Here is a 26,943-nt window from a genome sequence, read left to right as displayed (position 1 = left end):
GCTACCCTGTGAGGAAACAGTTTCGCACAGCACATGCATGGCCACAAATGGACAAAGCTCAGGCGTGCTGGACTCCTGCCACCCTGTCCCTGTGTGCTGGGGAGCAAGCCCTGCTCCAGTCACGTGTGTTCCCAAGCCACCACTGACAGAAAAGCATCTGGCCCATGCACAGAGCGTTTACAGCACCCAGCTGCAAGGGGGTGCAGACTCCTCTCTAAAAGGGCAGCTTTCTCCAGACTTCATCACCTTTACTGACACAATACTATGTCCAAGTTGAGGGTTTGTCCCGTCTTGAATCATCCAGGAGAGTAAGAGTTTAGGGGTATTTGCTGTATGAAGTCCTGAAAATCCCTGTATGTGAGTGGGGAGCAGAGCTCTGGCTTAGGGGCAGGGGGTGGCAGGAGGGGCCTGGGGCTGCTCTGTGCTGTGGGGAGGGGGCTGCACAGCGTCAGAGGCACCGGCCCCAGCTCAGATCTGCCACGTTTAGACAACAAGGAAAGAAAGAGAGGTCGGGAAATCTTCCTTCAGACCCACGCTCACTTTATTGGCAGTGGTTTGGCTCCCGTGTGGCCTTCCCTGGCAAAGTGCTGTGCCACCTTTCAAACCAGCAAGCAGCTCCTGAGGCCCTTTGCAGCCCCAGGGCAGACAGATCCCCCCCAGAGCCTGGTGGTACCCCCCAGCCCAGCCATGTCCGGGGGGTCTGACACCTCCACAGCACCCCAACACCAGCACTGCACTTGAACTGGGTATCCCACCTTCCCTCCCCATCCTGCCTCCCCCTTTGTGAGCCAAAGCTAAACCTGTGCTGCTGAAATGACGCTCCCACCCAGAGGCACAGGAAAACACACGCCCAAGTTTCCATGGATCAAGAGGATTGAAGGCCACCCAAGAAGAAAGGTACAGGTCTGAGGAGACAGAGCAACTGGGTCACCTGGAGCCGTGTCCTCCCTCCTCCCCATCCTCTTGCAGGAGCCACCGGCTGAAAACACCCACAGGAGCTGTGGTGGGAGCCAGGAAGGACATGAGATGGGCGAGAGGAACAGTGGGGTCAGTTAAACAGTGGTGGGTCCGTTGATGTTCCCACTGCAGCAGCTCACTGATGTCTTTCCTGGGCCATCAGCTACTCACAGTCACATCTACCGGTCCTTTCCAAACAAGGGGAAGGACGAGACGAGTTGCTCCTCACGGTTCCTGAGTTTGTCAATCTAACATCAGTTTGTGACTGCATCTTCAGCAGGGTTCCAGTTCCCGGGGCTGCTGCCTGCTCAGCCTCACCACGGCTGGCTGGAGGCCTCCTGCTTCGCCCCGCTGCCTCGCTGTGCCTGGGCCAGTTGCCTTGTGTCCTTCCAGCTCCACCCAAGCCTCGTGAGTCTGACACCGGTGCTTGTTTTGAAGACTATGAGCAGGGCTTACAACTAAAACACAGGACAAGATTTCAGATTCTTCTAAAAACCAACTTCTGCACCAGGTCCAGACTCCAGACTCGGCTGAGGACGAGCTTGTCTTGCTCCACGCTGCCCTTCTGGAGAACACCCGCCGTGGCAGAAGGGCCTTTGCAGGGGTGGCAGGACCATCTTCATGGCTTCAAACGCAAACATTGGCATCTTTCATACAGGCACGTGAGTAAGAGTCCGAGGCTCCAGTTGCAGGGCTGAGGGATGGGTGTGGAGGCGAGGCCAGGCCTCTGGGCAGCAGCGTGTGCCGCTGCCCCTCCTGCCCCACGCGCCCTGCCTCAGGACGGGCCGCCCTCATCCATGGTGGAGAGCAGATGGGCGACCTGGGCCTTCTGAGCACGGCTGATGTGCTGAGCCACCTGGATGACGCAGTCCATGGCCACCTCGGGGTTGGCTTGGACCAAGCTGCAAGGCAGATGGGGAGAGGGCAGCTGCCTTGGAGGCTGAGGCAGGACCCAGCGCCTCTCCACCACGCTCTGCCCAGCCCGGCGCCGCACACACTCACCCCCGGATGTGCTTCAGCACGTAGTCCCGCTTCAGGTACTTGATGTTCTCCCGGATGGCTGACTGGGTGCCGTCATCCTCTTGCAGGTGCTTCTCCAGCCACTCCACCACCACCTGGTTGTTGTCCCAGAGGTAGCCCTGGGGAGAGCAGCGGCGTGGGCTCCTGCTGCCTGCACAGCCTCAGCCTCTCCTTCCTGACATGGCCTCTGACTTTTTCCTCCCGTGACAAAACCGGGCAATGGGATTTTGCTTCTCAGTCCTGCACATGTGGCACAGCACACTCCCCTGCTCCCATGCAGCAGCCACTGAGTAAAATGCTCAGTCTGGAAATTGAAGCTCAGGCTTTTGAAACCAGCCTGAGAAGTGGCCGAGGGAGGGAGCCTTAGGACAGCAGATAACTGTCCTTTCCCTGTAAGTTGTGTGACTGAGCAGACAAACAACTTCCACACCGCTTCAGCAAGGCCACGGTGAGACCATTGCTTCATTTCTCTCTAAGGTATATAAGGAGTGCTCCTTCATTTCTCAGGGTGCACCTTGGGTGGAGTGATCCCCCCTGCACCCAGCACTGCAACACACTACCGCCAGCTTTCTAAACTATCAAACCTGCTTTGGCGAGAGCTTTCCTGGGACACATCTCTGTAACAGGGGTACCTTTGCTGCTCCTTCTGTCTCCATGAACCAGCGCCGCAGCATGGACTGGATGTGGTTGTGGCTCAGCTCACTGTTGGCCCTCAGCACCTCTGCCTTCACCCTCTCCTCCAGCAGCAGCCGCCGCAGCCGCCAGTAGAGGAAGGAGCGGGCGTTCTTCCACTCCAGGATGTCCTGCAGAAATGGGGACACAGCCTGGGTTGGTCTTGGCAGGAGGAAGAGGAGCTGAAGTGCTCACGCCAGCAGGTGTGGAGGCAGCTCTGCTGTGTGGTGGCTCCAGCCTGGTTGGCATCACAGCCCCTCACCCACTGCCCCGAGCCACAGCTCCCGTGGGATGGGAGGGGAAGCAGGAAAGAAAATCAAAACTTGTGGGTTAAGGTAAGAATAACAACTAAATAAAGCAGAATAGCAATAAGAGAAACAGAACCCAAGCAAAAGCCAAGTGCTGCCCGGTGCAGCTGCTCCCCACCCGCTGACCGATGCCCAGAGTGACCCGACCCCCAGCCAGCCCCCCCCAGTTTATGCACTGGCCATGACTCCTATGGGATGGAGGAGCCCTGGGGCTGGTTGGGCTCACCTCTCCTGGCCATGTTCCCCCCCAGCTCCTTGTGCACACACCAGCCCCTCTCACCGTGATGACGCCTTTCTCCTGCATGCGGCCCGGCGTGTCGTGCAGGTCGGCGAAGCGCACAGCCACCTGGTAGTAAATGGGCAGGAGCAGCTCCTCCCGGGCCTTGAGCTGCTGCTCCAGCTCCCTGCGCTGCTCCTCGGGCAGCTCGGGGGTCCCTGTGGGACACGCTGTGCTAAGCAGCCCACCCGCTGCCCCGGGACGAGCCCCACGGCCACTGCGGGGGCTGAGCCCTGCCCTGGGCTGTGTGAGATGGGGCTTGGGCAGTGAGGAGGGGCAGAGGGACAGGGACCTCCCAAGGCAGCTCCCCCAGCAGCTGCAGGCAGGAGCCGGTCACGGGGCCAAAGGAGGCTCAGTGCACTAAGGGCAGCCCGTGTGCAGCTCTGCAGGGACTGTGTGTCCTCCCATTACGTACTGATTCAGCATGGCCATTGCCATTCTTTGTCTCACAGCATGAGAGAGCAGTCCAGCACCACTCAGAGCCCCCAGGACATGCTGGTGTTTTACACATCCCCTTGGCAGGCCCCTCCATCGGAAAAGCCATGAAGAATTTCCAGAGGGATGCTGCAGGATGCCCTGACGGGTGCCACCGCGGTGTTTGGGCCTCTTGCTTTCACTTAGTGCAGCTGAAAGGCCTTTCCCTTACCCAGCTGCTCCACGAGCTTGGCGTAGGCTGCATCGATCCTTCTCATGGTCTTCACCAAATCTTTCCTCCTGAACTTGATCTCCACCGTTCCCCCAGGCTCCAAAATGCCCCCTCTGAAAGGAAGGTTTGGTAAAGCAAAGGACTGGTCTGCACAGGAGAATAAATCCTGGGGCAAGAGGTTCAGGGAACTCTCTCTTCTAAGCATTAGGGAGAGAGAAAAGGGTTTTGTTTCTAGTCTGAGACTCTTGTCAGTCCTCCCACTCCTTACAGCTCACTCCAGTGTGTGTTAATTCAGGTCAGGCCCCCAGGCTTTACTTGCCTTCACCGGACACAGGAGGATATCCCCGAGCAGATACCTGCCCCTGTTCTGTGAGAGGCTGCAACTTCTGCCTGAGGGCTTTGATTAACTAAAGGGTGACAGGCTCCAGGGCTCCAGGAGCAGAGGCAGCGCCCGTCTGTCCCCCCGCGCTGCAGCTGCCTGGTGCTGACCTGCTCTCCTTGTCTGCGTAGAGCTCCACGTACAGGGGGTTGATGGTGGAGTCGATGACCACCCAGGAGCCGCCCCGCAGCTCGGCCTGGGGCGGGATGTACACCAGGACAGGCTGCCTGAAATCCCGCAGGCTGTCCACGATGAAGGCGCCGAACTTCAGCATCTGGTCGTACATGTCTGAAAGCCAAAGGGACTCGGTGGCTGGAGGCCCTGACTGCTGTGGGCCAGGCTACTGTCCCTTGCCCCCTCCTACCTGCCCAAAGCCACCTTCTCCGTTGGAGAGAGCAAACAAGCACCCCACAACCAGCCCAGCAGGCAGCCACCAAGCTCTGGGTCCTGGCGACTCCCCATCGCCTCCCCAGCCCAACCCCATATCCTGGCGTGGTGGAGGCAGGACCTTGCCAGGCTGGGTCATGCCAGGACGCTGTGGGGTGGCAGGAGTGCTGGCAGGGTGTCCCAGCACAGGGTCCCCAGTGCAGGTACCTTTCATGCCACTGGAGAAGCCTCGCCAGTTGGCAAAGATCATCAGCGGCAGATGCTCCCGGTTGAAGTCCCGAATGGCCTGGGCTGTTTTAAAAGCAGAATCTGGAAACCAGACCTGCCCAGCCTGCTGGATTATCTGCAAAAGAGGGCAAGTAGCTGTGCTGAGACCAGTGCCAGTGCTTCCTGGCACACCACGCCGGTGGGTTGGTGACACATGTGGACAAGAAAACAAACCAATCGAGCAGCCTGGACTTCACCAGCCTCTAAGGAAAATGGAGCTATGCCAAAGGATTACACCAAGCTCCCTCCCTGCTCTCCCCTCCAGTCTCCTCCCAGCCACACTAAGAGCTCCCCACACACCTTTGCCTCCGAGTCGGGGTTGGCAGGGTCCGCAGGGATCGTCACCTCCACGGTGCGTGTCTCCACAGCGATGACACCCACCGGGAGCCCTCCCAGCCTGCGGTGAGGAACAGTGGCCTCAGCAGAGGCCAGTTCCCTCCACGCTGCACCCCAGCCCACTCACAGAGGCTCACTCGTGGCTGGGGCCTAGGTGTGCATGACCATGCATGCAGGCTCCCTGCATCACCCTCTGCCACAGGGCTGCATCCCCTGCTCCCGGAAGTACCTCGCTCTGCCAACCACAACGGTCTGAGCCCAGGGCTTCATGATCTCCATGAAGCTGCCCTGGTCGAAGAAGCCACTCTGCCAAGTCTCCTTGAGAGCTGCAGAGCACAGGAAAGAGTGAAGGGGCACGAAGGTGAGCACTGAAAGGCTCCCTGCACACTGACCCACAGCAAACCCCACCCTCTACACAGAAGTCAGGGGGTCTGCAGCCACATCCAGGAGCACTGCTGCAGAGGTCTCAGGCTGCCCTCACTTACTTGGGTGGGGTCTCCCTGCCAGCATCCACCTGGGGTCGTAGGGGACTTTGGAAGGGACAAAATCGATTTCTCTGTCAACGGGGTCACTTATGGGAATGACGGGCACCGGGCTCCGGTTGTCCTGCAAGAGAGCCCCGGAGGGCAGCTCGCCAGCCAGCTGTGGGCTAGCACCCCAGCCTGCCAGCCTGCCAGCCTGCAGCACCCTCCTACCTTGGGTATGTACGAGAGCCACTGCAGGATGGTGAACACCCCCTCAAAGTCATCGGGGACGGTGACGTGGGAAACGCCGTTGTTGTGCATGATCTGCACCCCTCCCAGCTGGTTGTTGGAGCTGTAAACCTCCCGTCCCAGCACCTGGCCACAACCAGTAACACAAACACATCAGCCTCTGCTAACACAGCAGCTGCTTCTCTTTGCACTGATGAAGGCAGACCTCTGTGAGGGCACCTTCCTTCTGGTTCGAGGCTGAATTTCCTCCTCTGTCTACCAGGCTGATATTAAAGCAAAGGGATACTGCTTTAGCTTTAGAGAAGTGCATTGGTTTGGCCAAGCAGGTTTGAAATCTGCTCAACCCGCTGTGATTCTACACAGAGACAGGTCCTGCCCCTGGGACTGGAGCCAAACAGTCCCTGTGGCAGCTCTGCCATCCCACCCTGCTCCAGGGGCATGGCCCCACCACCAACTGGCCCCTAAAGCAACCCCAAGCAGCTCCGTGGTGGCATTCTCTGAGTTCTCGGAGAGACAGGCACCGTTGCAGCCCTCCTGCAGTTCCTCCAGACAGGTCCCACGAGGTGACAAGCTGGGAACTGCCACCTCTGGCCCTGGCACAGGGAAGGAGCTGGTGTGGGCACCGGGGGAGCACCGTTACCTTGTTGAGAGCTGTGACACCAGTGAGGATGATGTGGGAGTTCTCCACCTGGATGACACGCTGGCCCAGCCTCACCAGGTACGCCCCGATCCCGATGGCACGGCAGGTCACCTGAGCACGAGGACACGCCGTTACTGGGGCACCGGGAAAATGAGCACCGGGAAAATGCTGCTCTGCAGGGCTCTGCACAGGCAGGTGGCACCAGGTCGCTTGTTATATCCTGTTATCCCCCCCAAGGAGACCTTAAAGTCAAGTGTGGGGAGCAGGGAGCAGAGCAGAAGGGCTGTGGCACGTGGCACCACGTGGCTGTACCATGCTGATGGTCACTATTTCGTCGTAGGCACGAGAGGATTCCCCAGCGATGGTACCGGCAGCTCGCAGGTTTTCCACCCCAAACCCATTGTCCTTCCCAATGATGTCCAGCAGGACATACCTGTGGGAAAGCACAAGCACAGGCCAGAGGGAAGAGCTCGCTTGTGTGATGTGTCTGTCAGGGGGCTGAGCCGGGGCAGGGGAGCTGCATCCCAATGGGGACGTAGGGCAGGGCTGGGGGGGGCTCTGTGCACCCCACGGGATCACGGGGCTCACCTGGACTCGCCCCCTTCCTCCACGTGCTCACAGTGCACCGAGTTCATGGCACTGATCCTCGTGTAGTCCTGGGGAGTCAGGTACAGGTACTTGAACCCCTAAAAATAAAGAGGAGGAGGAGTTGGCAGAAGCCCTCCTGCTCAAATTCATGTGAGACCCAGCTCCAAGTGCGGCTCAGGAGCCAGGGATAGAGCAGCCAGGCCAGCACCAGCCCCTTCACCTCCACCCCACTGGGGAAAGTGGAGGGAGCCATCCCTGTGGTGCTGGGTGCAGGGGTGTGGGCACCGATCCCACAGTTGCACAGCCCAGTTTAGCCCTGATCTCTCCTCCCCCAGGTAAGCCCCCCGATGTTTCCCGTGCCAGCAGGAGGAGAGGCGCTCACACACCTTGTAGGGGTCGGCGGGGTCCACCCAGGCCACCTGGAACATGTGCTTGATCTCGTCGGCGAAGCCGATGCGGGCCCCGCTGTTGGCAGCGATGTAGACGCGGGGGATGCCCTCGGCCCGCGCCAGCTCCGACGCCCGCAGGAACACCACGTCCTCCTCGGGCCCGAAGGAGCCGATCTGGTGCGTGATGTCGTTGCAGATGAGCACGATCTCCCGGCCCTTGGGGTACTCGGGGGTCTTCAGCTTCATTTTGAACGCAACCATCCCCACCTGCCTCAAAACGGCACAAGCTCACACGGGGCAGGCTCCTCCAGAGAAACTGCACCGGCTGACAGGCAGAACGCTGGCTTGAGGGGCGTCCCCTGGGCTTTGAATGCCACCAGCCATTCCCAGCTGCTGCAGCACAGCTTCCCCTCACCCCCACATCAACCCCCGCTACCTCGTTCCCTCCAGGGACTCTGTTCATCTGCACCAGGTGCCCCTGTGAGTCCAGCACCAGCTCGGTGTAGGTCAGCATGTCCTTGGGGTACCGCTCTGAGGAGCCCCACAGCTTGAGGAGAGCCTGCAGAGACACCAACACACGGGCTGGGCTGAAGGCACGGGGCTGCAGCAGCCTTGAGGCCGTCACCGAGCACAGACACACGCTCCTGCAGCAGGCTGGGCCTGGGGCTGGGCAAAACTTTGTGTCAGAGCCCCTATTCTGCTGCAGACCTCCTTGCACGAGCCTTTCTGGTTCATATTCTCCACATGTGCAACTACAGCAATCTGCAAGAGCTAGGAATTGCTTTAGAAATGCCTCACAGAACCAAACCTGGTGGGACTCGGACACGTTTCATCACTTTCCAGCTCAGGTGAGATGATTCTTTTTCCCCAGGTGCAACTATCTGGCAAAGGAGGGGGTGAAGAAAAGCAAATGCAAGGATTTGGAGCCTCTCTCAGCTCAGCTCAGCCACTCACCTGCCTGATCATCTCTGGGAAGTCGTACACGTAGGTGGTGCCCAAGGACTGCGCCTGGAAGCGCTTGGCCTGGAGCAGGTCCTTGGTGACGTAGGGGGTGTTGATGAGCATCCCGTGCTGCAGCCCTTGCTTGTCCCCATAGGACTGAAACATGATCTGGAGAGAAGGGCAGAGGATCAGCTGCCTTCCCTCAGCGTGCAGGCGAGTCCCCTCTGCCACACTACAGCTGGAGTGCCGCTGAGCTTTGCCTGGCCAAGATGCTGGTGCCTATGGCTCTGCTCCACCAAACACCATTTCCCACTCCCCTGTTTGCTGTCAAGAGGGCAGAAAGCAACGCTGCTGTGCTGTATCAGTAACACCTAACACTGACCTTCACCTCCCAGACCAAAACCTGCCCAAAACAGCAACATCCCTGGGGCACAGCCCCATCTTGCAGCAAAGCATCACCCTGAGGTGCCCAACTGCAAGAAGTGAAGCCAGGCCAGGGCTGGGAATGCTGCTCATGGTCTGGGGGGCTCTGGGTCAGTGTCACAGGGGCACGAGACGCTTTGTGGAAGCAGCCCAAAGCTTTGCTGCAAGCACCGGCTGCCGGAGCAGCCGCGGTTGGACTCACGCTGCCGGTGCCGGGGTCTCTCACTTCCTTGTAGAGGCTGATGTCCAGGTAGTAGCCAGACTCGTTGGTGAGGAAGAGGCGGATGGGGATGGCAGAGGCCGTGGGCGTCAGGCGGATGTTGATCTTCACCTCGGCCTGCAGCACCCGCAGCTTCCAGAGGCGGCTGCCGTAGCGCATCACCATGGAGCGCACCGACTCCTCGATCTGGGCACGGCACGGACACAGATGGGGCCGTGGCCACGGGGACAACACTGCCCTTGAGCACGGGGTGCCAAGACTGGAGCAGCCCCGTTGTGCCTCCACCCCAAACAGCCCTTTGGGATTCACTTTGGGCAAGCCTCTTCCCTCTCTCCATCCCTGGGGGCGGGTGCTGCCATCCAGCCTCTGTGCTGGGGAAAGATGGTGCCCTGCGTCCTCCTGAACAGACACAGCCTCACTCCTTCAGACACCGTGCTGCCCAGGGGAAGGGTCTGCTCCTCACCCTCGTGCCCTGCAGTGAGCTGCCTGCTTGTCCCAATGTTACAATGAGCCCTGATCACCGAGAAGTGTGAAATCTCAGCAGCTCCCCAGCAAACAGCCCACAGCGGAGGTCTGACGCAGAAACTAAGCTGCAGACGCCTCTGAGGCTGCTGGATCCACCTCCTATCCAGGGCTGGGTCTGACAGCCAGTGCGTGTGGGGTGGCTGCCCATTCATGCAGCAGTACTGAGCACAGGAGACGATGCAGCCTCCAGCCCCAGACCAGCACCACGCTGTCAGCGGGAAGCAGGCCAGAGAAACACACCTTGGAGGGGTCCATGATGACCGTGGGGACGAAGTTGAGGAAGATGTGGTTGCAGTCGGTGCGGACGGCAGTGTTGTTGAAGGCCACCTCCAGCTCATCCATCGCCTCCAGCAGCAGCCGCTCGCCCTCGTTCTGCAGGTACTCGAAGGAAGCCTCCTGCAGCCCCCAGGGCAGCTCAGAGCCGGCCAGAGCAACCCCTGCACCCACCCAGGACACCCCCTCCCCTCCCGGCGCGGCCTTGCCTTGGTGATGAGGTCGGAGTGGCGCACGATGGCGCGGATGAAGAAGCGGCAGTCGGTGGCCTCGGCGCCCGCCTGCACCCTGGCAGCCCCCAGGTACAGGTGCATCTTGTGGTTGGCGCAGGGAATGGCCGTCAGCTCGAAGTTGCGCATGCGGCTCAGCTCCAGCTGGAAGGCGAGCGCCGGCTCCAGGTGCCGGTAGATCCGGTCCTCTGCGAACTGAGAGCGGGGAAGAGGGGTGAGATGGGCCCTCAGCCAGTGCCCACGGGGTTGAACGTGAGCCAGCAGCGTGCCCAGAGGGGCAAGGGGCCAAGGGCAGCCTGGCTGGGATCAGCACTGGGGTGGCAGCAGGAGCAGGGCAGGGATTGTCCCCTGTGCTGGGCCCTGGGGAGGCTGCAGCTCCAGGGCTGTGCTCAGTGCTGAGCCCCTCACTCACTGCCACAGGGACACTGAGGGGCTGCAGCTCCAGGGCTGTGTCAGTGCTGGGCCCCTCACTCACTGCCACAGGGACACTGAGGGGCTGCAGCTCCAGGGCTGTGCTCAGTGCTGGCCCCTCACTCCCTGCCACAGGGACACTGAGGGGCTGCAGCTCCAGGGCTGTGTCAGTGCTGAGCCCCTCACTCACTGCCACAGGGACACTGAGGGGCTGCAGCTCCAGGGCTGTGCTCAGTGCTGAGCCCCTCACTCACTGCCACAGGGACACTGAGGGGCTGCAGCTCCAGGGCTGTGTCAGTGCTGGGCCCCTCACTCACTGCCACAGGGACACTGAGGGGCTGCAGCGTGGCCAGAGCCAGGCACTGAGCTGGGGAAGGGGCTGGAGCACAAGGGGCTGGGGAGAGGCTGAGGGAATGGGGGTGTTGAGCCTGGAGAAGAGGCTGAGGGGAGACAGGAGCCCTCTCTGACACTCCCTGACAGGAGGCTGCAGGGAGCTGGGGGTCAGGCTCTGCTCCCCAGTAATAAGACAAGAGCAAAGAGCCTCAAGTTGCCCCAGGGGAGGTTGAGGCTGGAGCTGAGGCAGAACTGTTTCCCTGAGAGGGGTGTCAGCCCCTGTGCCAGGATGCCCAGGGAGCCTGGAGGGGTCCCATAGCCATGGGGCTGAGGTGCTGAGGGCCAGGGGTTGGGCAGGGTGAGGGCAGGGCTGGGACTGCAGCAGCTTCAAGGGCTTCTCCAACCCAAAGGATTCTGTGATTCCCAGATTCTCAGCTCGGCTCTTACCTCGTCCCTGGCTCTGAACGTGAAGAACTTTGGGAATTCTCTCTAAGGCAAAGGGGAGAGAGAGCTCATGTGAATGATCCTTCCACACAGAGGACTTGTCCCATTTGCAGTGAATTCATTAAAAACCCTTGCAGGCTTCCTCCTCCCTCAAAGGGAAAAGAGCTGGGAGTAACTGACGCCTTTTAAAGGCAACTTGAAGGCATGGAGTGGTCAGGCAGGAGCCACACCTTGCCAGAGACATCAGCAGCATAAAGGACAATGCAGGAGACAAATCACACATCAAATCCCTCACTGATTAATCCCCAGCTCCTGAGGTGCAGGAGGTACATCCAGCACACAGCACTGTGTCTGTAAGTCACTTACAGACGTTTCCAGAGGTTTTAGTGGGGGGAAGCCCAGTGTGTCTAAAGCCCCTCTGCCTGCCAGCAGCTCAGCCCCTGCCCTCACCTGCTGGGCAATGAGAAACGTGATTCTCCGGAGACCACAGTCGACGAGGATGTCTTTCTACATGGAGAGAGAAAACTCCACCAGTCACCAGAGCTTCAGCATCTGCACCGAGGGAACAGGCCAGGCCCGAGCTGCTGCCGTGGGGAGCTCTGCAGAGGGATGAGCCAACGCCTCGGGCACGGTGCCCTGGCTTGTGGGCTCTGCAAAAGGAGGCTCAGCCCAGCAACACACCTTGGATTGGGCAAAGGCTCTGAAGACGGGCACCAGCTTCTCGTCTTCCATGTGGTCAGCCCAGCGGAGGGCAACGTTGAGGATGTGGATTGGCTCCTCACGGATGTTCTGGCAACAAACCCCCCTGTCAAACCTGACCAGTGTCCCCAGTGCCACCCCAGCATGGCCCAGGGGGACAGCCAGGGCAGCGTGCCCACCTTGGCGTCCTCCTCCTCGTAGCTGGTGGCTCGTGCCTCGCTGAACAGCGCAGTCTCCAAAGGTGGGTTGGCGAAGCATGAGATCACTTCATCAAAGTTCCTGCCCAAACGAGGGGATGGGGTGACAGGTCAGTGCACTGTGCACACCCCCTGCCCGAGGGGATGGCATCAGGGACCCACTGTGGCAGGGACACGGGTCTCAGACCAGAGGCACGCACCAGCTCAGCTGGGCTCCAGCCCTCCATGGCAAAGCCACAGCTCATAGACTGCAGCTCTGAGCGCTGCTGTGTGGGCAGAGGTGCTGAACCTGTGTCAGGCCAGCTTCCCCCAGGCTCCACATGTCCCCAAACAACATGTCATGTCCCCACCAGGTAACTGTTGTCACTCAGCCCCCACCTACAGCTATGGGAGGAACAGGAGCTGCCTCCAGCACTGCCCAGCTGCCACCAGCTTTGGCTCTTCCACCCACTTTTGCTCTCCAACAACTGCAGTGGCACCCACAAGGCATGTGCCCAGCCAGGCACGTGCCTGCACCCTCACCTTGTGAAGTCCTCGAATCTGTTGAAGGCCACCATAGCTCCCATCCGCTGGCTCAGGGGAGAAAAGCCACTGTCCATGAGGAGCTCGGTGCTGTGCCGGGCCAGGTCAGGGTTGGAGATGCTGATGGGCACAGACATCCTGCACAGGGGAGCAAAGCAGCCATCAGCCACGGGGAGGGACTGCTCCTGGGTCCAACAGGGACACCACAGGTCCCCCACAGGCCCCTGACCTGGGCTCATCCTGCTCCACTGGCAAAGGCAGAGTGCAGTGGGCAGCTCCCTCTGCACTGTGCTGGGAGGAGATGATACAAACCCACCAGCTTTGCAAAAAGGCCCGTGTCTCGGGGAGCAGGCCAGGCGTGTGGGGGCCCCTCCATACCTGTTTGGGTGGGAGAAGGGCAGCATGAACTGGAACTCCACCAGGCAGGTGCCATCCGAGAGCTGCCGGTGCTGCAGGCTGTTGAGCTCGTAGGCGATGTACCCGCGCCGTACGTACACCTGGGCCAGGGCAGCAGGAGCTACCGACCTGCCCCTGCTCCCCCTGTGCACATCTTGCCACCCCCCGGAGCCCCTGTGCCCCCTCCCGGTCCCCCAGCCCTCACCTCCAGCGCTGCCATGCGCACCACCTGGTTGGTGTGGTAGAAGAAGACGGGAAGCACGTCGAAGATGGTGGTTTCTGAGAGGATCAGTTTCTGGGGGGAAGAAAGCAGAATTTCGGGCAAGGATGAAGGGGGAATGCCTTGTCCCACCACAGGATGGCTGAGGCACGTTCCTGAGGGGTTCCTCACTGTGAGGCTGTGCAGGACTGGTCACTGAGGTGGATGTGGAGCCACGTGTCAGGTCCCCAGCAGGTGAGGAGCAGGCGATGGGGACTGGCAGCAGTGAGGTGCCTCCCCTCCTGCTCTGCACAGGCACTGCCACTGCAGCAAGGCTCTGATTGCTTTTTTGGCTGTTTTGAAGACTAAGCCACTGGTAGCCAGCCCCCCCTCACCAAAGCCACCCCCACATCACGTTCCCTCTGTGGAAAAGCACGTGACTCCCCACCTTCAGGTTCTCAGGGCAGAACTCGTGGCCGTACATGTCGATGGCTGAGAGGAAGATGGACTCCACCTGGTTGTGCCGCAGCTCGTAGGAGGGCTGGTGAGAGGCAATGAGCACCTGCAAGGGGAGGGGTGGGTGTGAGCATGGGGGGCAGGGCTGGGGCTGGGGAGGGTACAGGGGGGGCTCACTGACCTGCCGGGCTCTCAGAGCCACTTTGGAGTGCTCGGTCTTGCCGAGCTGCGTCAGCTCGTGCAGGATGCCCGTCAGCTCATCCGTCAGCGTGGGCTCACGGCCACAGAGCTGGTCCTGCAATGCATGTGACACTGTGCCTCAGCTCGGGCCCCTTGCTGTGTGGGGGCTTCATCCTGCACCCCCAGCCCCACAAAGGCACAAGAGAGATGAGACCTGAGGTGCTGAAATGGGCAAAATGCTGCTCTTGGAACCAAGGGCAGCAATGCAAAGCTACAGAGGGGAGATAAAGCCCCACTCAGGATGCAGGAATGGACAGTTGAATGCAAACCTCAGATCCTGGGCATGCATTAAACAGAGGAGCAGAAATGAGGTTTCTCAGGTGTGTGGCCATTTTTCAGGGGAAAGTACAGGGCTGTGACAGTCACCCACAGCAATACAGAGATACACTTCAGCTATGAGCTTTCCCTGCTCCCTTGCCTTTCATAGAATTACAGGAGTGGTTTGGTTGGAAAAGCCCTTGAAGCTGCTGCAGTCCCAGCCCTCCCCTCACCCTGCCCAGCTCAGCACCAACCCCTGGCCCTCAGCACCTCAGCTCCCCAGCTTTGGGATCCCTCCAGGGCTGGGCACTCCCCCAGCTCCCTGGGCAGCCTGGCACAGGGGCTGACACCCCTCTCAGGGAAAATATTCTGCCTCAGCTCCAATCTCAACCTCTCCTGGGGCAACTTGAGCCCACTTCCTCTTGCCCTAGACCTGCTGGTGTCTCAGGGTATGGGCTCTACTCACAATTAACATGGTCACCAGCAGGTTCTTCTTTGCCACCTGGGCATGAGAGAAGATGCTCTCCAGCACAGGGGTCATGTCAGGTTTGCACTGCTCCCTCAGGCTGATGACACACTTGTCATAGTGAGCTGCAGGGCAGAGTGGAGTGAGCCCTACAGACTCCACAGAGAGCCCAGACAGAATCCCCTGCACAAGAGCCTCTGATCCCTCACCATGCTGGAACTGTGTCTCCACTTGCAGGTAGCGCCTCAGCAGGTCCAGCACCACTGCCCTGGTGTAGCCGCGGATGCCACTGCGGTACCTGGGGAGCAGAGCCCAACGTGCTGCAAGGAGCTGGTGGGGGCACTGGGGAAGGGCACAGGCAGTGTGTTGCTCACCTCTGCACCAGCTGCACCAAGGTCTGCGTGTTCATGAAGAAGACCTCCCGCTCAGCCTTCCTCTGCAGCGTGGCCGCGTGGGTGTCCAGCACGTTGGCAATCTGCAGGGTGAGGGCACGGGGTCTGGTGCAGCTCCAGGCCAGCGTGGCCACAGGGCTGCCAGCTTGCCAGGGCACGGTGCTGCTGCACACAGAGCCCTTCAGCTGGGGGCTGGGAAAGATGGCAAGCAGGGATAGAAGCAGGAATGCTGGCACCCACCTGCTGGCTGGGGAAGCGGCAGAGCATGGAGGTGATGTTGCTGGCGTACTGTGCCATCACCTTCCGGATCGACTTCTCCACAGACAAGGGGATTCTTCCTGAAATGCTGGTCAGGATCTCCTGCAGCTCCAGGAGAGGAAGAGAGGGGTCCCGCAGGGTCTTCATCAGCTGTGTCACCCACTCCTTCACCTGCAGGGAGCAGAAGCTGGCGCTGCCCGCACCCACTGGCACTGCCCACTGTGTCACAACAAACACAAGGCAAAGGAGCAGGGCACCTGGACCCACCTTGGTGCTGAAGTAGGGCTCAGGCAGGCAGTACCCGTTCATGACGTTGGTGAGATTGTCCAGCATGTTGCGGAGAACCTGGTGCTGCTTCTCGGCTGTGATGGGCAGCGTCTGCTGGGCTGGGAGCTTCCCCGTGAACAGCTGCGCCTGGAGGGAGCAGAGGGCTGGCCTGAGTCCTTGCTGACGTAGGGCTGAGCCCCTCGAGAGCTGCAGCTGCCCCAAAGAAACCAACACAACCCCTCCAGCATCTGCTTTTGGCTAGACAGAGGAAGCACTCTGCCAGTGCTCCATCATGAAAGCAACTCAGATGTAGGCAGTGCTACAGACCCACTAAAAACTTGCACGTGAGCTTCTGCACACCAAGCAAGCAGGAGCGGGGTGCTAATGAGAGCAACATCACATGGAGCAGCCACTCAGGCCCCAGCTCAGCCGCTGAGGGATGTGGTGTCCCCGTGCCACAGGGACTCATCCCTGCTGATGCCCTGGTTGGGGCAGCTCCAGGATGCAGGAGGGGACAGCAGCGTGGCTGGCCCCTGGCAGACTCACAGGCTTCAGTTTGGTGGGATCATCCAGCTCGAGCCGGGCTATGATGCAGCCGGCCTCCAGCAGCGCTCCGGGCCGCTTGATGTAGTGCACTCGCCCCGGCTCCTCCACCGCCAGCGTCACGATGATCTTCATCACCTGGGCGAGGGCGAGCGGTCACCGAGCCAGCGGTGCCCACACACCCCAGAGCTCCTCCAGCAGCTTTGCCACCCAGCGGCGCTGCAGGGAGGGAGCTCAGCCGGGCTGTCCTGCAAAGCTCACCTCGATCTCTGCAAAGACGCTCCCCTGGCCCACGTGGCCCCCGTCCTCCACCGTGTACTGCAGCAGCTTCCCCGCCGAGGGCGAGCGCAGCACCGTGGGGTCCTTCTCCTTCTCAAAGTCGCACGTCTTGTTGCCAATGGTGATCCGGTACCTTGAGGGAAAGGTCTGACCAACCGGCTGCCCGTCAGCAGCGGGGGCTGGAGGGGGGGTGTCCAGTGGGGGGGTACCTGTCAATCTCCTCCTTCATGTAGGTGGTGTGGCTGTTGCCGTCGTAGGAGAGCAGCAGCCCGCCGTCGTTCAGCCGGTGCACGTCGATCTCGATGTGAGTGTGGTTCATGATGATGACGTACGTGGTCAGCGACTGGCGGGCAACCTGTGGCCAGAGGTTGGGGACAGCCCTCAGTGCAGCCCCCTGAAACGTCTGCAACGGCCTTTCTAGGGGCTGGTGGGAGCATCCCACGCTCAGTGGGAGAGCTGCACGCTGCTGGTGAGCGCAGGAGGCAGCAACCTCAGGCTGCACCCAAGAGCTGGTGCAATTCACAGCCTGGAGCTGGTTTAAGTCACGGCTGCCTGCTTTCATTGTGAGTGGGGAGCTGTTGCAGGAGGTTCAACTGATGGGGTTTAAAGGCAAGAAAAGGAGGCCCTTTATTAAACTCAAGGACATGGGATGTAGACATCTGTCTAGTTAAAGCGACCTCAATTTTATGTTGCACGTTTTTAAAGGCCAGCCTCATATTTAAGGCTTCTTCCTCCTTCAGGACAGGAGCACACATCCCTGCCCCCATCAGAAGCGCTGCAGCCACCTCAGGAGGAGCATGGCCCAGCCCTCACCTGGAGAACGTACTTTACTCCCTCATAGATGAGCTCCACGTCAACGATGTTCAGCAAAGAGTCTGCGGGCAGCACCTGCCCCCTGCAACACAACAGAGGGGTTGGGCACCATGGGGACTGTTTGCCTTGCCAGGCTGTGAGGTGGCAGCAGTGCTGCTGGCATCGGGCTCTGCGGGCTGTGAGCCGACTGGGAAGGTGACCAGAGGGGATGAGCGTCTGCTTGGCACAGCCCACGTGATGCCTTGCAGAAATGCATCCAGAACCAGCCCAGACACCAGCAAAACAAGCTCAGATAAGGGTGTGGGGGAGAGCCCCACATGCCCTCCAAGGCTGGAGGAATAACCTTGACATTCAAGTGCAAAAACAAAAGCTGCACTCGGCCAAGCTGCTCTCCTTTGAAAGCTGTTTTCCTGGTGGTGTGAAACTTTTTGTCCTCTCTGGGTAAGGTGACAGTCGAGAAGTGGGAGCTGTGAGTCACAGAAGACAGCCCTGTTTCACAGAATCCCAGCATGGAGGGGGGGTTGGAAGACACCTCTAGAGATCATCTAGCCCAATCCCTTTGCTAAAGCAGGTTTCCCAGCCTGTTGCCCAGCCATGGGGTATTGCCTCCAGATCTGCAAAGCTTTTGCAGGAGAAGCGGGAAGGAAGATGGCCCAGGAGAGGAATCACAGGTCTCCGTGCTGGCAGGAGCCACACAGGCTGCCAGGAGCAGCCCTTGGGGTCACACAGTCCCTCTGCCCAGCTGAGCCCCATCAGGCAGCCCCTGCTCCACACCTCTCCAGCAAGTGCAGGAAGTCGGTCATGCACGTCCTGAAGGCAGCATCTGCCACGTTCAGGGCACCACAGACAACACCCAGCATCGTGTCTGGCTTCTCTGCCTGGGGGGAGGCAAAAGGAACGGGGTTTGGGTCTTAAACCAGGAGGAGAGTGGTGGCCCAGGAGCACACAGCCTCCCCCACCTGCACTTTCTCAGCGATCAGGTGGTCCAGCCAGCCCGTGTCGATCTCGTTGTTCTGGAAGCTCTCTGTCTCCAGCAGCTTGATCAGATACTCCACTGTGGTCCGGAAATCCCCACGGATGGACAGCTCTTTCAGGGCTACCACCATGTTCCTTTTAGGGAGCAAACCACTCCATTAATGACCAGTAAGGGGGCATGTGGCTTTCAGCAGAGGAAACTGAGGAACCACAGGGACCAGAGTGATGAGCTCCCGGGCTCTGGGTGCCCACATGCCTGGAGGAAACAACCCCACTGACTTCATTATCGATACCCAAGCCAGTTCCTGAGATGTTGCTCAATGACTGAATGAACCTTGCTGCCCACTGGCACTAAGCACGTGCTTAGCAGATCACTACAACGTGTCTTTAAGGATCAGGTTCATGAACCAACGCTGAAGCACCACAGCAGCCTGAAACCTTTTGCTTTGGCCAGACAGCCTCTGCAGCACAAACCAGCTGCTTGGTGCAGCAGCACCATTCTGCTCCTCTCAGATAAAAGCTGCTTTCCCCATCCCACACGCCCACGTGAGTCTTCCCAAGGACACCCCTGTGCCCCCTTGTCCCAGCACACTCACGAGATGGCCTCCTCCCGGTTCTCTCCCCACGAGAAGCAGTGTCCAAACTGGGAGTCAGCAAATTCATGCAGCCCCCCAGCTGCTGCCACGCTGAAGTAGCCCCAGACGTTCTTGCTGCTGCGGAAGTTCAGCTCCTGCACGGTCCCTGAGCTGGGCTTGAAACCCTGAGCAAAGACAGAGGGAGAACCACCGTGGGATTTGGTCTGCACATGGATTTGACCTGAATGCCCGTGAGCTCTGTGCTGCTGGGGAGGACTGGGACCAGTTCAACCTCACGAGGGGCACGGGGCAAGGGAAGGAGAGCTCATCCCCCTGCTCACCTCCTCGGGGTTCTCGCTGGTGATGCGGGCGGCGATGACGTGGCCCCTGGGCACGGGGGTGGTGGTGGGGCTGTGGAAGCAGATGGGTGAATCCCCCCAGGGGCTCTCCCCATACAGCACCCGGATGTCTTTTATCCTGTGCAAGGGGATGCCCATTGCAATCTGCACCAGAAACAAGGAAGGCTTCTCAGAACAAGACCTCAGCAGAGAGGGGAAGAGGCAGCACGCTGCAGGCAGCTGCTCCCAGCAGGGACCAGAGGCAAAGGGGAGATGCTGCACTGCTGCTGCCTGCACCATGCATGCTGGTGTACAGGTCAGCTACCCTCTCCAGAAGTTCCAAACCTGCTTCACCTAACACCCCTCACGGTCACCCACACGCTCAGGCACCTGCAGCTGGGCAGCAGGGAGGTTCACATCCGCGACCATCTCTGTGCAGGGGTGTTCCACCTGCAGGCGTGGGTTCAGCTCCAGGAAGTGGAAGCTGCCATCGTTGCTGTAGAGATACTCGACAGTGCCTGTGCTCACATAGCCCACGGTCTGAGCCAGCCGGACTGCGCACTGCAGGGGAGAAACCACGGCCAGGAGCGACCGTTTTTGGACTGAACATCTTCACAGGCACAGCCCTCACTGCCACAGGGACACTGAGGGGCTGCAGCTCCAGGGCTGTGTCAGTGCTGGGCCCCTCACTCACTGCCACAGGGACACTGAGGGGCTGCAGCTCCAGGGCTGTGTCAGTGCTGGGCCCCTCACTCACTGCCACAGGGACACTGAGGGGCTGCAGCGTGGCCAGAGCCGGGCACTGAGCTGGGGAAGGGGCTGGAGCACAAGGGGCTGGGGAGGGGCTGAGGGAATGGGGGTGTTGAGCCTGGAGAAGAGGAGGCTGAGTGACAGCAGCACTCTGACACCCCCTGACAGGAGGCTGCAGGGAGCTGGGCGTTGGGCTCTGCCTCCAAGTGATGAATGACAGGACAAGAAGAAACAACCCCAAGTTTCCCCAGGGAAGGTTGAGGTTGGAGCTGAGGCAGAACTGTTTCCCTGAGAGGGGTGTCAGCCCCTGTGCCAGGCTGCCCAGGGAGCTGGGGGAGTGCCCAGCCCTGGAGGGATCCCAAAGCCGTGGAGCTGAGGTGCTGAGGGCTGTGGGTCAGTGCTGGGCTGGGCAGGGTGAGGGCAGGGCTGGGACTGCAGCAGCTCCAGGGGCTTTGCCATGATTCTCTGATTCTCCCTTCCTTAGGAGCCTCAGGTGCCAAAACCCTGAGGCTCCTAAGGAAACCAAACCCACACCAAACCCAGCAAGGGTGCCAGCAAGGATGCCAGCAGTTTCTCACACAAGCCCCGGCTGCCCAGGGCCACGCACCTGCTCCATGAGCTCGATGACAGCGGGTGCCGCGATGGTGGTTGGGGCCTCCTCGATGATCTTCTGGTGGCGGCGCTGGATGGAGCAGTCGCGGCCGAAGAGGGAGATGGCGCTGCCGTAGCCGTCGGCCAGCACCTGCACCTCCAGGTGCCGCGCGTGCCGCGCCAGCCGCATCAGGAACACGGGCGACCCCGGCGCCTCCGCCTGCACCTGCGGCACGGCACGGCACGGCCCCGGCGTCAGCCCCCAGGACGCATCCCAGAGTGGAGGCAGGTCCCGTGGCAGGCGCCCGGGGGGAGCAGGGCACTGCCCCAGCGTGGGACAGGGACGGGGGGTTCCGGGCACCTCTCACCTGCCGGAAGCAGGTGCCAAATTCCTCCGCTGCCTCCACTTTCCGGATGCCTTTGCCCCCACCACCTTCCGCTGCCTTGATCATCAGCGGGTAGCCGATCTTCTTGGCCACCTGAGGGAGGGTGAGGACTGGGGTGACCCCAAACTATCACCCTGACAGTCTGTCCTGCCCCAGCCCCAGGCGTCCCTGAGCAGGATTGCCCTGAGCTATGGCCATGCAGAGGGACAAACTGCTGCCAAAACAGCCCTGCATCCCTGTCACGTGTGCTGGGAGGCCAAAAGGGCCGGGGAGCGCAGGCTACAAGGAGAAACAATGGTGGACAAGAGGCAGCCAGCTGCCCACGGGCTCAGCTTTACCTCCAGGCCTTCCTCCACGTCCTTCACACAGCCCTGTGCATATGTCTCGAGGGGGATGCTGATCATCTGCTGATGCTTCTGATCCTCCTCGGACCACTGGGCCACCAGACCTGCAGGCACAGCCAGGGCTATGGTCACCACCAGGCTGGCATGGCTGGGGTGAGCTGCTGGCTGTGCCCAGGGAGCTGAGGACCCCATCTTGACACATGCCATTTCCTCTCTTTCTATGCACCTCATCTCCAAAACACTCTCTGCCCAAATCAGCAGCTGCTCAGCTGCAGCAGAGCCCTGATATCAGCAGCCACTCTGCAGCCAGCTGGGCCAGGGACCCCAGCCTGGTGGGTGCTTTGCTTTGGGGGAGAAGCAGAGGCAGGGAGGAGAGCAATGGGGAAGCAGGGAGGGTGTGCAGGGCTGGGGAGGAGGTGCTTACCACTCCCACTCCAGGGCAGCGTGGGGATCTGGAGCGTCTGAGCCACAATGGTAGAGGCGACTTTGTCTCCCAGAGCCCACATGGCATCACTGGGAGGACCTTGGGAGAGGGAAGAAGGTAGGGGTGAGCTGGACCAGCCCTGCCCCATCACAAGGATGCTGCAGAAAGCTGCTCCCCACTGAGCCAGCAACATCAGCTCCTTCTGCAAAGACTGGAGGCACGAGAAGCCCCCCAAAACCCCCTGCTCAGGGTGGAGCTCAACCCTCCTCCAAGGGGGAGCCCAGGCTGTCCTGTGGCTGGGAAGCCCACCAGGTCTGCTCCCACCCAGCATTACTCTGCATTACAGGGAAAACCCAGCAAACAGCAGGATTCCTGAGACAGCTCCAGGAAACCGGCCTGGGGACTGTCACACAGCAGGACAGACTTGGCCGACACACGGAAGGGACAGTGCCTGGCACAGCAGCCCTGGAGAGCGAGTGTGCATGCACACATCAGCCCAACACACCCTCTGGCACAGGGAAGGCAGAGCCACCTTACCTAGGAAAGCTATCCCATTTTTCTGCAGCAGCTCTGGCAGCTTGGGGTTTTCAGAGGCATGTCCCCAGCCAGCCCACACCGCCTGGCACAGGAGAAGGAGCAGTGTCAGCCGTTACCTCCCTGTGCTGCCATCCTCCCGTCAGACGCAGCTCCTCTGCACAGAGGGATGTCACCCCTCCTGCCCTAGCAGCTCCCAAAGGGGCAGGAGGCTGAGTGGCTGCTACCTGGACTGGGATCCGTTTGGAAATGTCCACAATCAGCTCCACGTTGGCGTAGTTGTTGTTGTTGGTTCCCCCTGGGACAGGCACGTAGTGATCTGCCATTTTGATGTACTCTGCAAGACAGCACGTGGTGGTCAGTGCCCATGAGCACTTGTACCCCCTCCCCAGATCCTCCACCCCCAGGGAGGGTGAAGGAGGGGAAGAATTATTTAGCCCTGGATCTGGCTGCACGGGAGGAAGATGTGGAACCCCAGGCTGTGCAGAGCCCTCCACATCCCAGGGAACAGCACAGGGAGAAGGAAAGGGCTGCCTCAGCTCAGCCCCAGCGTGGGGAACATCCTCCCTGGGATGCTTTTAGGAATTACCAGCGTTAGCCTTGAGGTCCTCAGGGGTGACCATGACCACGAAGCGCACGGCGCGCTCGTTGCGGAACATCTCGTAGGCCCAGCGGCGGATGGAGCGCATGCACTTCACAGCTGCGATGCCGTTGTTGGCGATGAGCACCTGGGGACACGGGGACGTGGGGCATCAGGCTGAGACCCCTCCTTGCTGCTGGGGCACGGGGCAGGGTGTGTGCCCCAAGGGATGGCACAGGCAGTGAGCAAAGCAGGCAGCAGTGCTAACAGGGGCAGCTCGCAGCAGCTGGTTCTAGGTGCCAGGGGAGCACGAGGCCCCTTAACAGCAGCTCTGATGCCTGGCACTGAGGTTAATGAAGGAAAGGGAGGTTGAGGTTGGAGCTGAGGCAGAACTGTTTCCCTGAGAGGGGTGTCAGCCCCTGTGCCAGGCTGCCCAGGGAGCTGGGGGAGTGCCCAGCCCTGGAGGGATCCCAAAGGCGTGGGGCTGAGGGATATGATTAAGTTTAGTGATGGGCTTGGTAGTGTGAGGTTAGTGGTTGGACTTGATGATCTTAAATGTCAGTTCCAACCATAATGATCCTGTGAGTTTGGCCTTTGTTTGTGCCTGCCACGGGAAGCCACCACAAGCAGCCTCTGTGCAAGGGCAGCACTGGGAGGGCTTCCCTCTCCCAGCCCCCAGGACGGGGGAAGCCGGGGGACAAGCAGCTCTGGGCTGCCCCAGACTCATCAGCCCGAGCCCATTGGGCACAGGAGACTCAGGCAAGGCTCAAGGACGCTGCTGTGACAGCAACAACCCAGCACCCAGGCGCAGGCAGGGGCACAGGGACCGACCTTCTCGATGACACGGCTGCCCCCGAAGCGGGTGACGAACTCTGCTGGCGAGGCCACCGTGAAGTCCCGCTGCAGATCCATCTTCCTGTGCTCATGGCCCCTCCTTGCCAGGTGCAGCCCTGACATGCTGGGCCTGTGGCAGGACGTGGTGGCTGTCAGCGAGCCCACAGCCACACAGGCACAGCCCAGTGCCACGAGCCTGCTGCTGCCCACGGGGCTTCAGAGCTGCAGAGAGCCCAGCAGCCTGTGGCAGCGCAGACACTGCCCCCTCCACAGCTCCTTCCAAGGAGAGCAAGAAAGCCTTTCACCCTGCTGACACACACAGGGAGCACAGGGAGTCGCTTTCCTTGCTGCCAGCTCCCCGTTGTGCACCGGGATCTCTCCAGGGACATTTAACATCTGCTGTAACACCACAAAGGAAAGCTGCTTTCATCCCAGTGATACAGCCACAGCTCTCTGCCACCTCAGACCCCATCCTGCCCACCTTGCCTGCTCCACAACCCCGAAGCACCTTCTCAGGCTCACCCCTACCCTGCTTTTCCACCAAAGGCATTTCTGTGCCCTCTGGAGTCCATTCCCTGCTCCACAGCCCATGGCTCGGTCCCAAAGCAGGGACCTCCCTGGCAGCCAGGCACGTGCCTTCCCATGGCTCTGCACAGAGCTTTAAGTAACTTTCTATTTCCATCAGCAGGTTCACACTCCCCCCTCATAACCCAGCCACATTCTTAATGCTGTTTGTTATTCCACAGATGGGCTATAAATAAGGAAAAGAACACAGCCCAGCTGCAGCCTCTGACGAGGAGATTCTGCAGGAGTAGCCCTTGGCACATTTATTTTAAGGGGGAATGTGTTGAACCCCCTGGGAGGCTGGGCAATGTCCCAGTGTCTCCATGCACTGGGGGTATTTTCCAAGCAGCTGCAGCAGTGCTGGGTTTATTGCCCCTGGGTGTATCCCCTGTGCTGCTCAGCATGCCAGGGCTGCCCACACTGTCCTCTCCTCTCCTGCAGCCCCAAACCCCACTGCAAAGTCTGTGCAAGGGCCCAGCACCCTGCCCCAGCACCCTGCACTGTGGCTCAGGCAGCGACCTCAGGCCCATTCCTCCCAGAGGGGCTGCAGCAATTCCCCACCAGCAGCACGGGGAGTGAAACAGCCCAAACCCCAGCTAGGCAAGAGGACACTGGTGGGATGTCGAGTTTCATAACCCCTTCCTGTAGCCAAAGGTCTTTTATTTTTAACCAGGAGCAGAGCAGGCAGGAGGAGCTGGGCAGCAGCACTTTGTTCACAGTTATTTCTCATGGCTGTCAGCTCTGCCTGCACGGGAAGGCAGCTCTGAGCTGCCTGGAGAAGCCACCCAAAGAGCAAAGCTAGTCCACTTGCCATTAACCCATCTCAAAACCAACAAAGATGTACTTTTCTGCCTGGAATAATTTATCTGCAGCAGTTGCAAGGGCAGAGGAAGCACCCCATGCCTCCCCACACTGTGTCCACACACAGGACCCACAGTGCCCTGTGAGAAGGCTCAGCTCACAGGCTGTCCCAGACACACACACAGAGCCAGCAATGCTCATGCCCCCAGCAGTGCTCATGCACAAAAGGTGCACATGGAAGCACAACAAGCACAGGGCAAACACCAGAACCCATCCACATGCTCCCCACTGCAGCTCAGCCCAATCTCATCCCATCACACAGGAAAATCCCCTCTCCCCCATGCATCCCCCATCCTGTGCCAACCACAGCTGCAGCCAGCACATGGGCACAGCTTTTCCCAGCACCAGGAGCTGGTGTGGGGACAGAGAGAAGCAGCAAAACCAGAGAGGAAGCTGTAAGGAAACAGGAGCAATGGGGCAATTTGGCTGCAGCGCTGGGGACTCGTCTGAAGAAACACCCTGCACACCACAAGCACTTTGCACCCCGTTCTTTGCCATCCTGAAATCCCTCTAACAGAATAAACCCTGCCCAGTCCCTGCACATGGCACTGCTGTCACATGGAGCACGTGGGCACGTCTGCTCTCCCCCAGGTGCCATCATCAACCTTCTCCTCGGGGGTTTTCACACAGCACCAAGCTCGGGGCAGGATGGGGATCACTCACACCCTCAGCTTTAGCAACCAGAGCAATGCACCCACAAACAGCACCTGCCCACCCCAACCCGGGCATCTTTGCACCACCACCGCTCCCACCCCCCAGCCACACCTCATGCCCTCGCCGGGCTCCGCCGGCGCCGTCACGGTGGGGCGCTCGGTGCCGCTGCCCCCTGCCCCAGCCAGGCTGCTGCGCCGGCTGCCCACCCTGAAGGCCGCGGCCACCAGCTCATCGTCAGAGGAGTTGTCCTCGAAGGAGCCCAGCACAAACTTGGCGAGGGCGGTCCGGCGCAGCGCAGCGGGGCTGTACACCAGCAGCTGCTCCTGCTGCCCCGCCGCAGCGCGGCCCGCGCGGGGAACGGGGGCTGGGGCTGGCGGGTTGGGCTGCAGCGGGGGCTTGCTTGTGCTGGGAGCTGCCGGCTGCTCTGCAGGGCTCTGCTCCGGTTTCTCCTTCTCGCAGCGCTGAGGGTTGGACATTTTAGCCCAGACAAGCAGCACCAGGATCAGTAGGAGCAGGGCCACCGGCAGCATTCAGCTGCCCTGGGGAGAGGCACAGAAACACTCCGTCAGGGAGGAACTCCATCAGCCACAGCCCCCCAAAACGCCAAGGACCCTTCCCCACTGCACCCGGTGCCACAGCCCCCCACAGACCCCTCCAGCTCGCCTGTGGTGGCTGCAAGCACAGCCAGAGCTATTTTTACTCTCCCAACCAGGAGCAGCCTGTGTGAGGGGCACAGCTCTGCTCTGGCGCTGGGGAGGCTGGAATGGCCCCTCACAGCGTCCTGAGACCTCTCTGCCAACCTCAGCCCCTCGGGGAGGGGGGATTCTTAAACCAAAACCCCAAATCACTGCAGCCAGTAGAAGCTACAAATGGTCCTGAGGCAAAAAACCCACCACAGCCCCCCACCGTGCTCCCCTCAGCACCTTGCTGAGGGAAAGGGCCCACTCACCATGGGTGCTGAGCCCCGCAGGTCCCTGCTGAGGACAAACACCAGCTGCCTGCAGCCAGCTCTCCCCAGGAGTGCTGCTCACGCTTATCAGAGCCCGTGCCCAGGCTGGGCCAGGCGTGGGCTCGGTGCCCGCTGCGGGGTGAGGGCAGCGCGGGGGAGCGCAGCCCCGGCCTCCTGCGGGTTGGCACACGTGATGGGAACGTCAAGCAGCGACATTCC

General features: G+C 60.4%; 1 protein-coding gene across 1 annotated transcript; it reads right to left on the bottom strand.

Moving 5' to 3' along the window:
* Window positions 1-1,732: 1,732 nt before the first annotated feature.
* On the bottom strand, window positions 1,733-26,791 carry ACACB (acetyl-CoA carboxylase beta). The gene is made up of 53 exons (XM_062009762.1): window positions 26,725-26,791; window positions 25,887-26,314; window positions 23,694-23,826; window positions 22,872-23,010; window positions 22,510-22,619; window positions 22,286-22,367; window positions 21,749-21,847; window positions 21,319-21,428; window positions 20,963-21,073; window positions 20,611-20,820; window positions 19,644-19,814; window positions 19,257-19,418; window positions 18,937-19,100; window positions 18,325-18,475; window positions 18,140-18,243; window positions 17,366-17,447; window positions 16,762-16,907; window positions 16,535-16,685; window positions 16,277-16,411; window positions 15,731-15,877; window positions 15,446-15,634; window positions 15,188-15,288; window positions 15,023-15,111; window positions 14,814-14,938; window positions 14,031-14,144; window positions 13,842-13,955; window positions 13,400-13,489; window positions 13,177-13,295; window positions 12,799-12,936; window positions 12,259-12,358; window positions 12,062-12,169; window positions 11,831-11,887; window positions 11,384-11,425; window positions 10,172-10,387; window positions 9,930-10,085; window positions 9,147-9,350; window positions 8,534-8,689; window positions 8,016-8,138; window positions 7,577-7,846; window positions 7,191-7,288; window positions 6,915-7,035; window positions 6,603-6,713; window positions 5,945-6,088; window positions 5,735-5,855; window positions 5,479-5,575; window positions 5,214-5,310; window positions 4,854-4,989; window positions 4,370-4,547; window positions 3,881-3,993; window positions 3,238-3,392; window positions 2,610-2,780; window positions 1,960-2,096; window positions 1,733-1,859 (listed from the first exon to the last, which is right to left on the bottom strand). The coding sequence occupies exons 2-53, from the start codon at window positions 26,303-26,305 to the stop codon at window positions 1,733-1,735; spliced, it is 7,143 nt and encodes a 2,380-aa protein (XP_061865746.1). The 5' UTR covers window positions 26,306-26,314; window positions 26,725-26,791.
* Between the last annotated feature and the right edge of the window lie 152 nt (window positions 26,792-26,943).

This window comes from Colius striatus, chromosome 17 (assembly GCF_028858725.1).
Source record: "Colius striatus isolate bColStr4 chromosome 17, bColStr4.1.hap1, whole genome shotgun sequence".
NCBI classification, from domain to species: domain Eukaryota; kingdom Metazoa; phylum Chordata; class Aves; order Coliiformes; family Coliidae; genus Colius; species Colius striatus.
This window is presented reverse-complemented; position numbering and strand designations above follow the sequence as displayed.

Coding starts and splice junctions, on each gene's coding strand:
- ACACB (XM_062009762.1), bottom strand. CDS start 26,305: ATGCTGCCGGTGGCCCTGCTCCTACTGATCCTGGTGCTGCTTGTCTGG. Junction 21,074..21,318: donor ACGTGGAGGAAGGCCTGGAG/GTAAAGCTGAGC, acceptor ACCCTCCCTCAG/GTGGCCAAGAAGATCGGCTA. Junction 16,686..16,761: donor ATGAAGGAGGAGATTGACAG/GTACCCCCCCAC, acceptor CTTTCCCTCAAG/GTACCGGATCACCATTGGCA.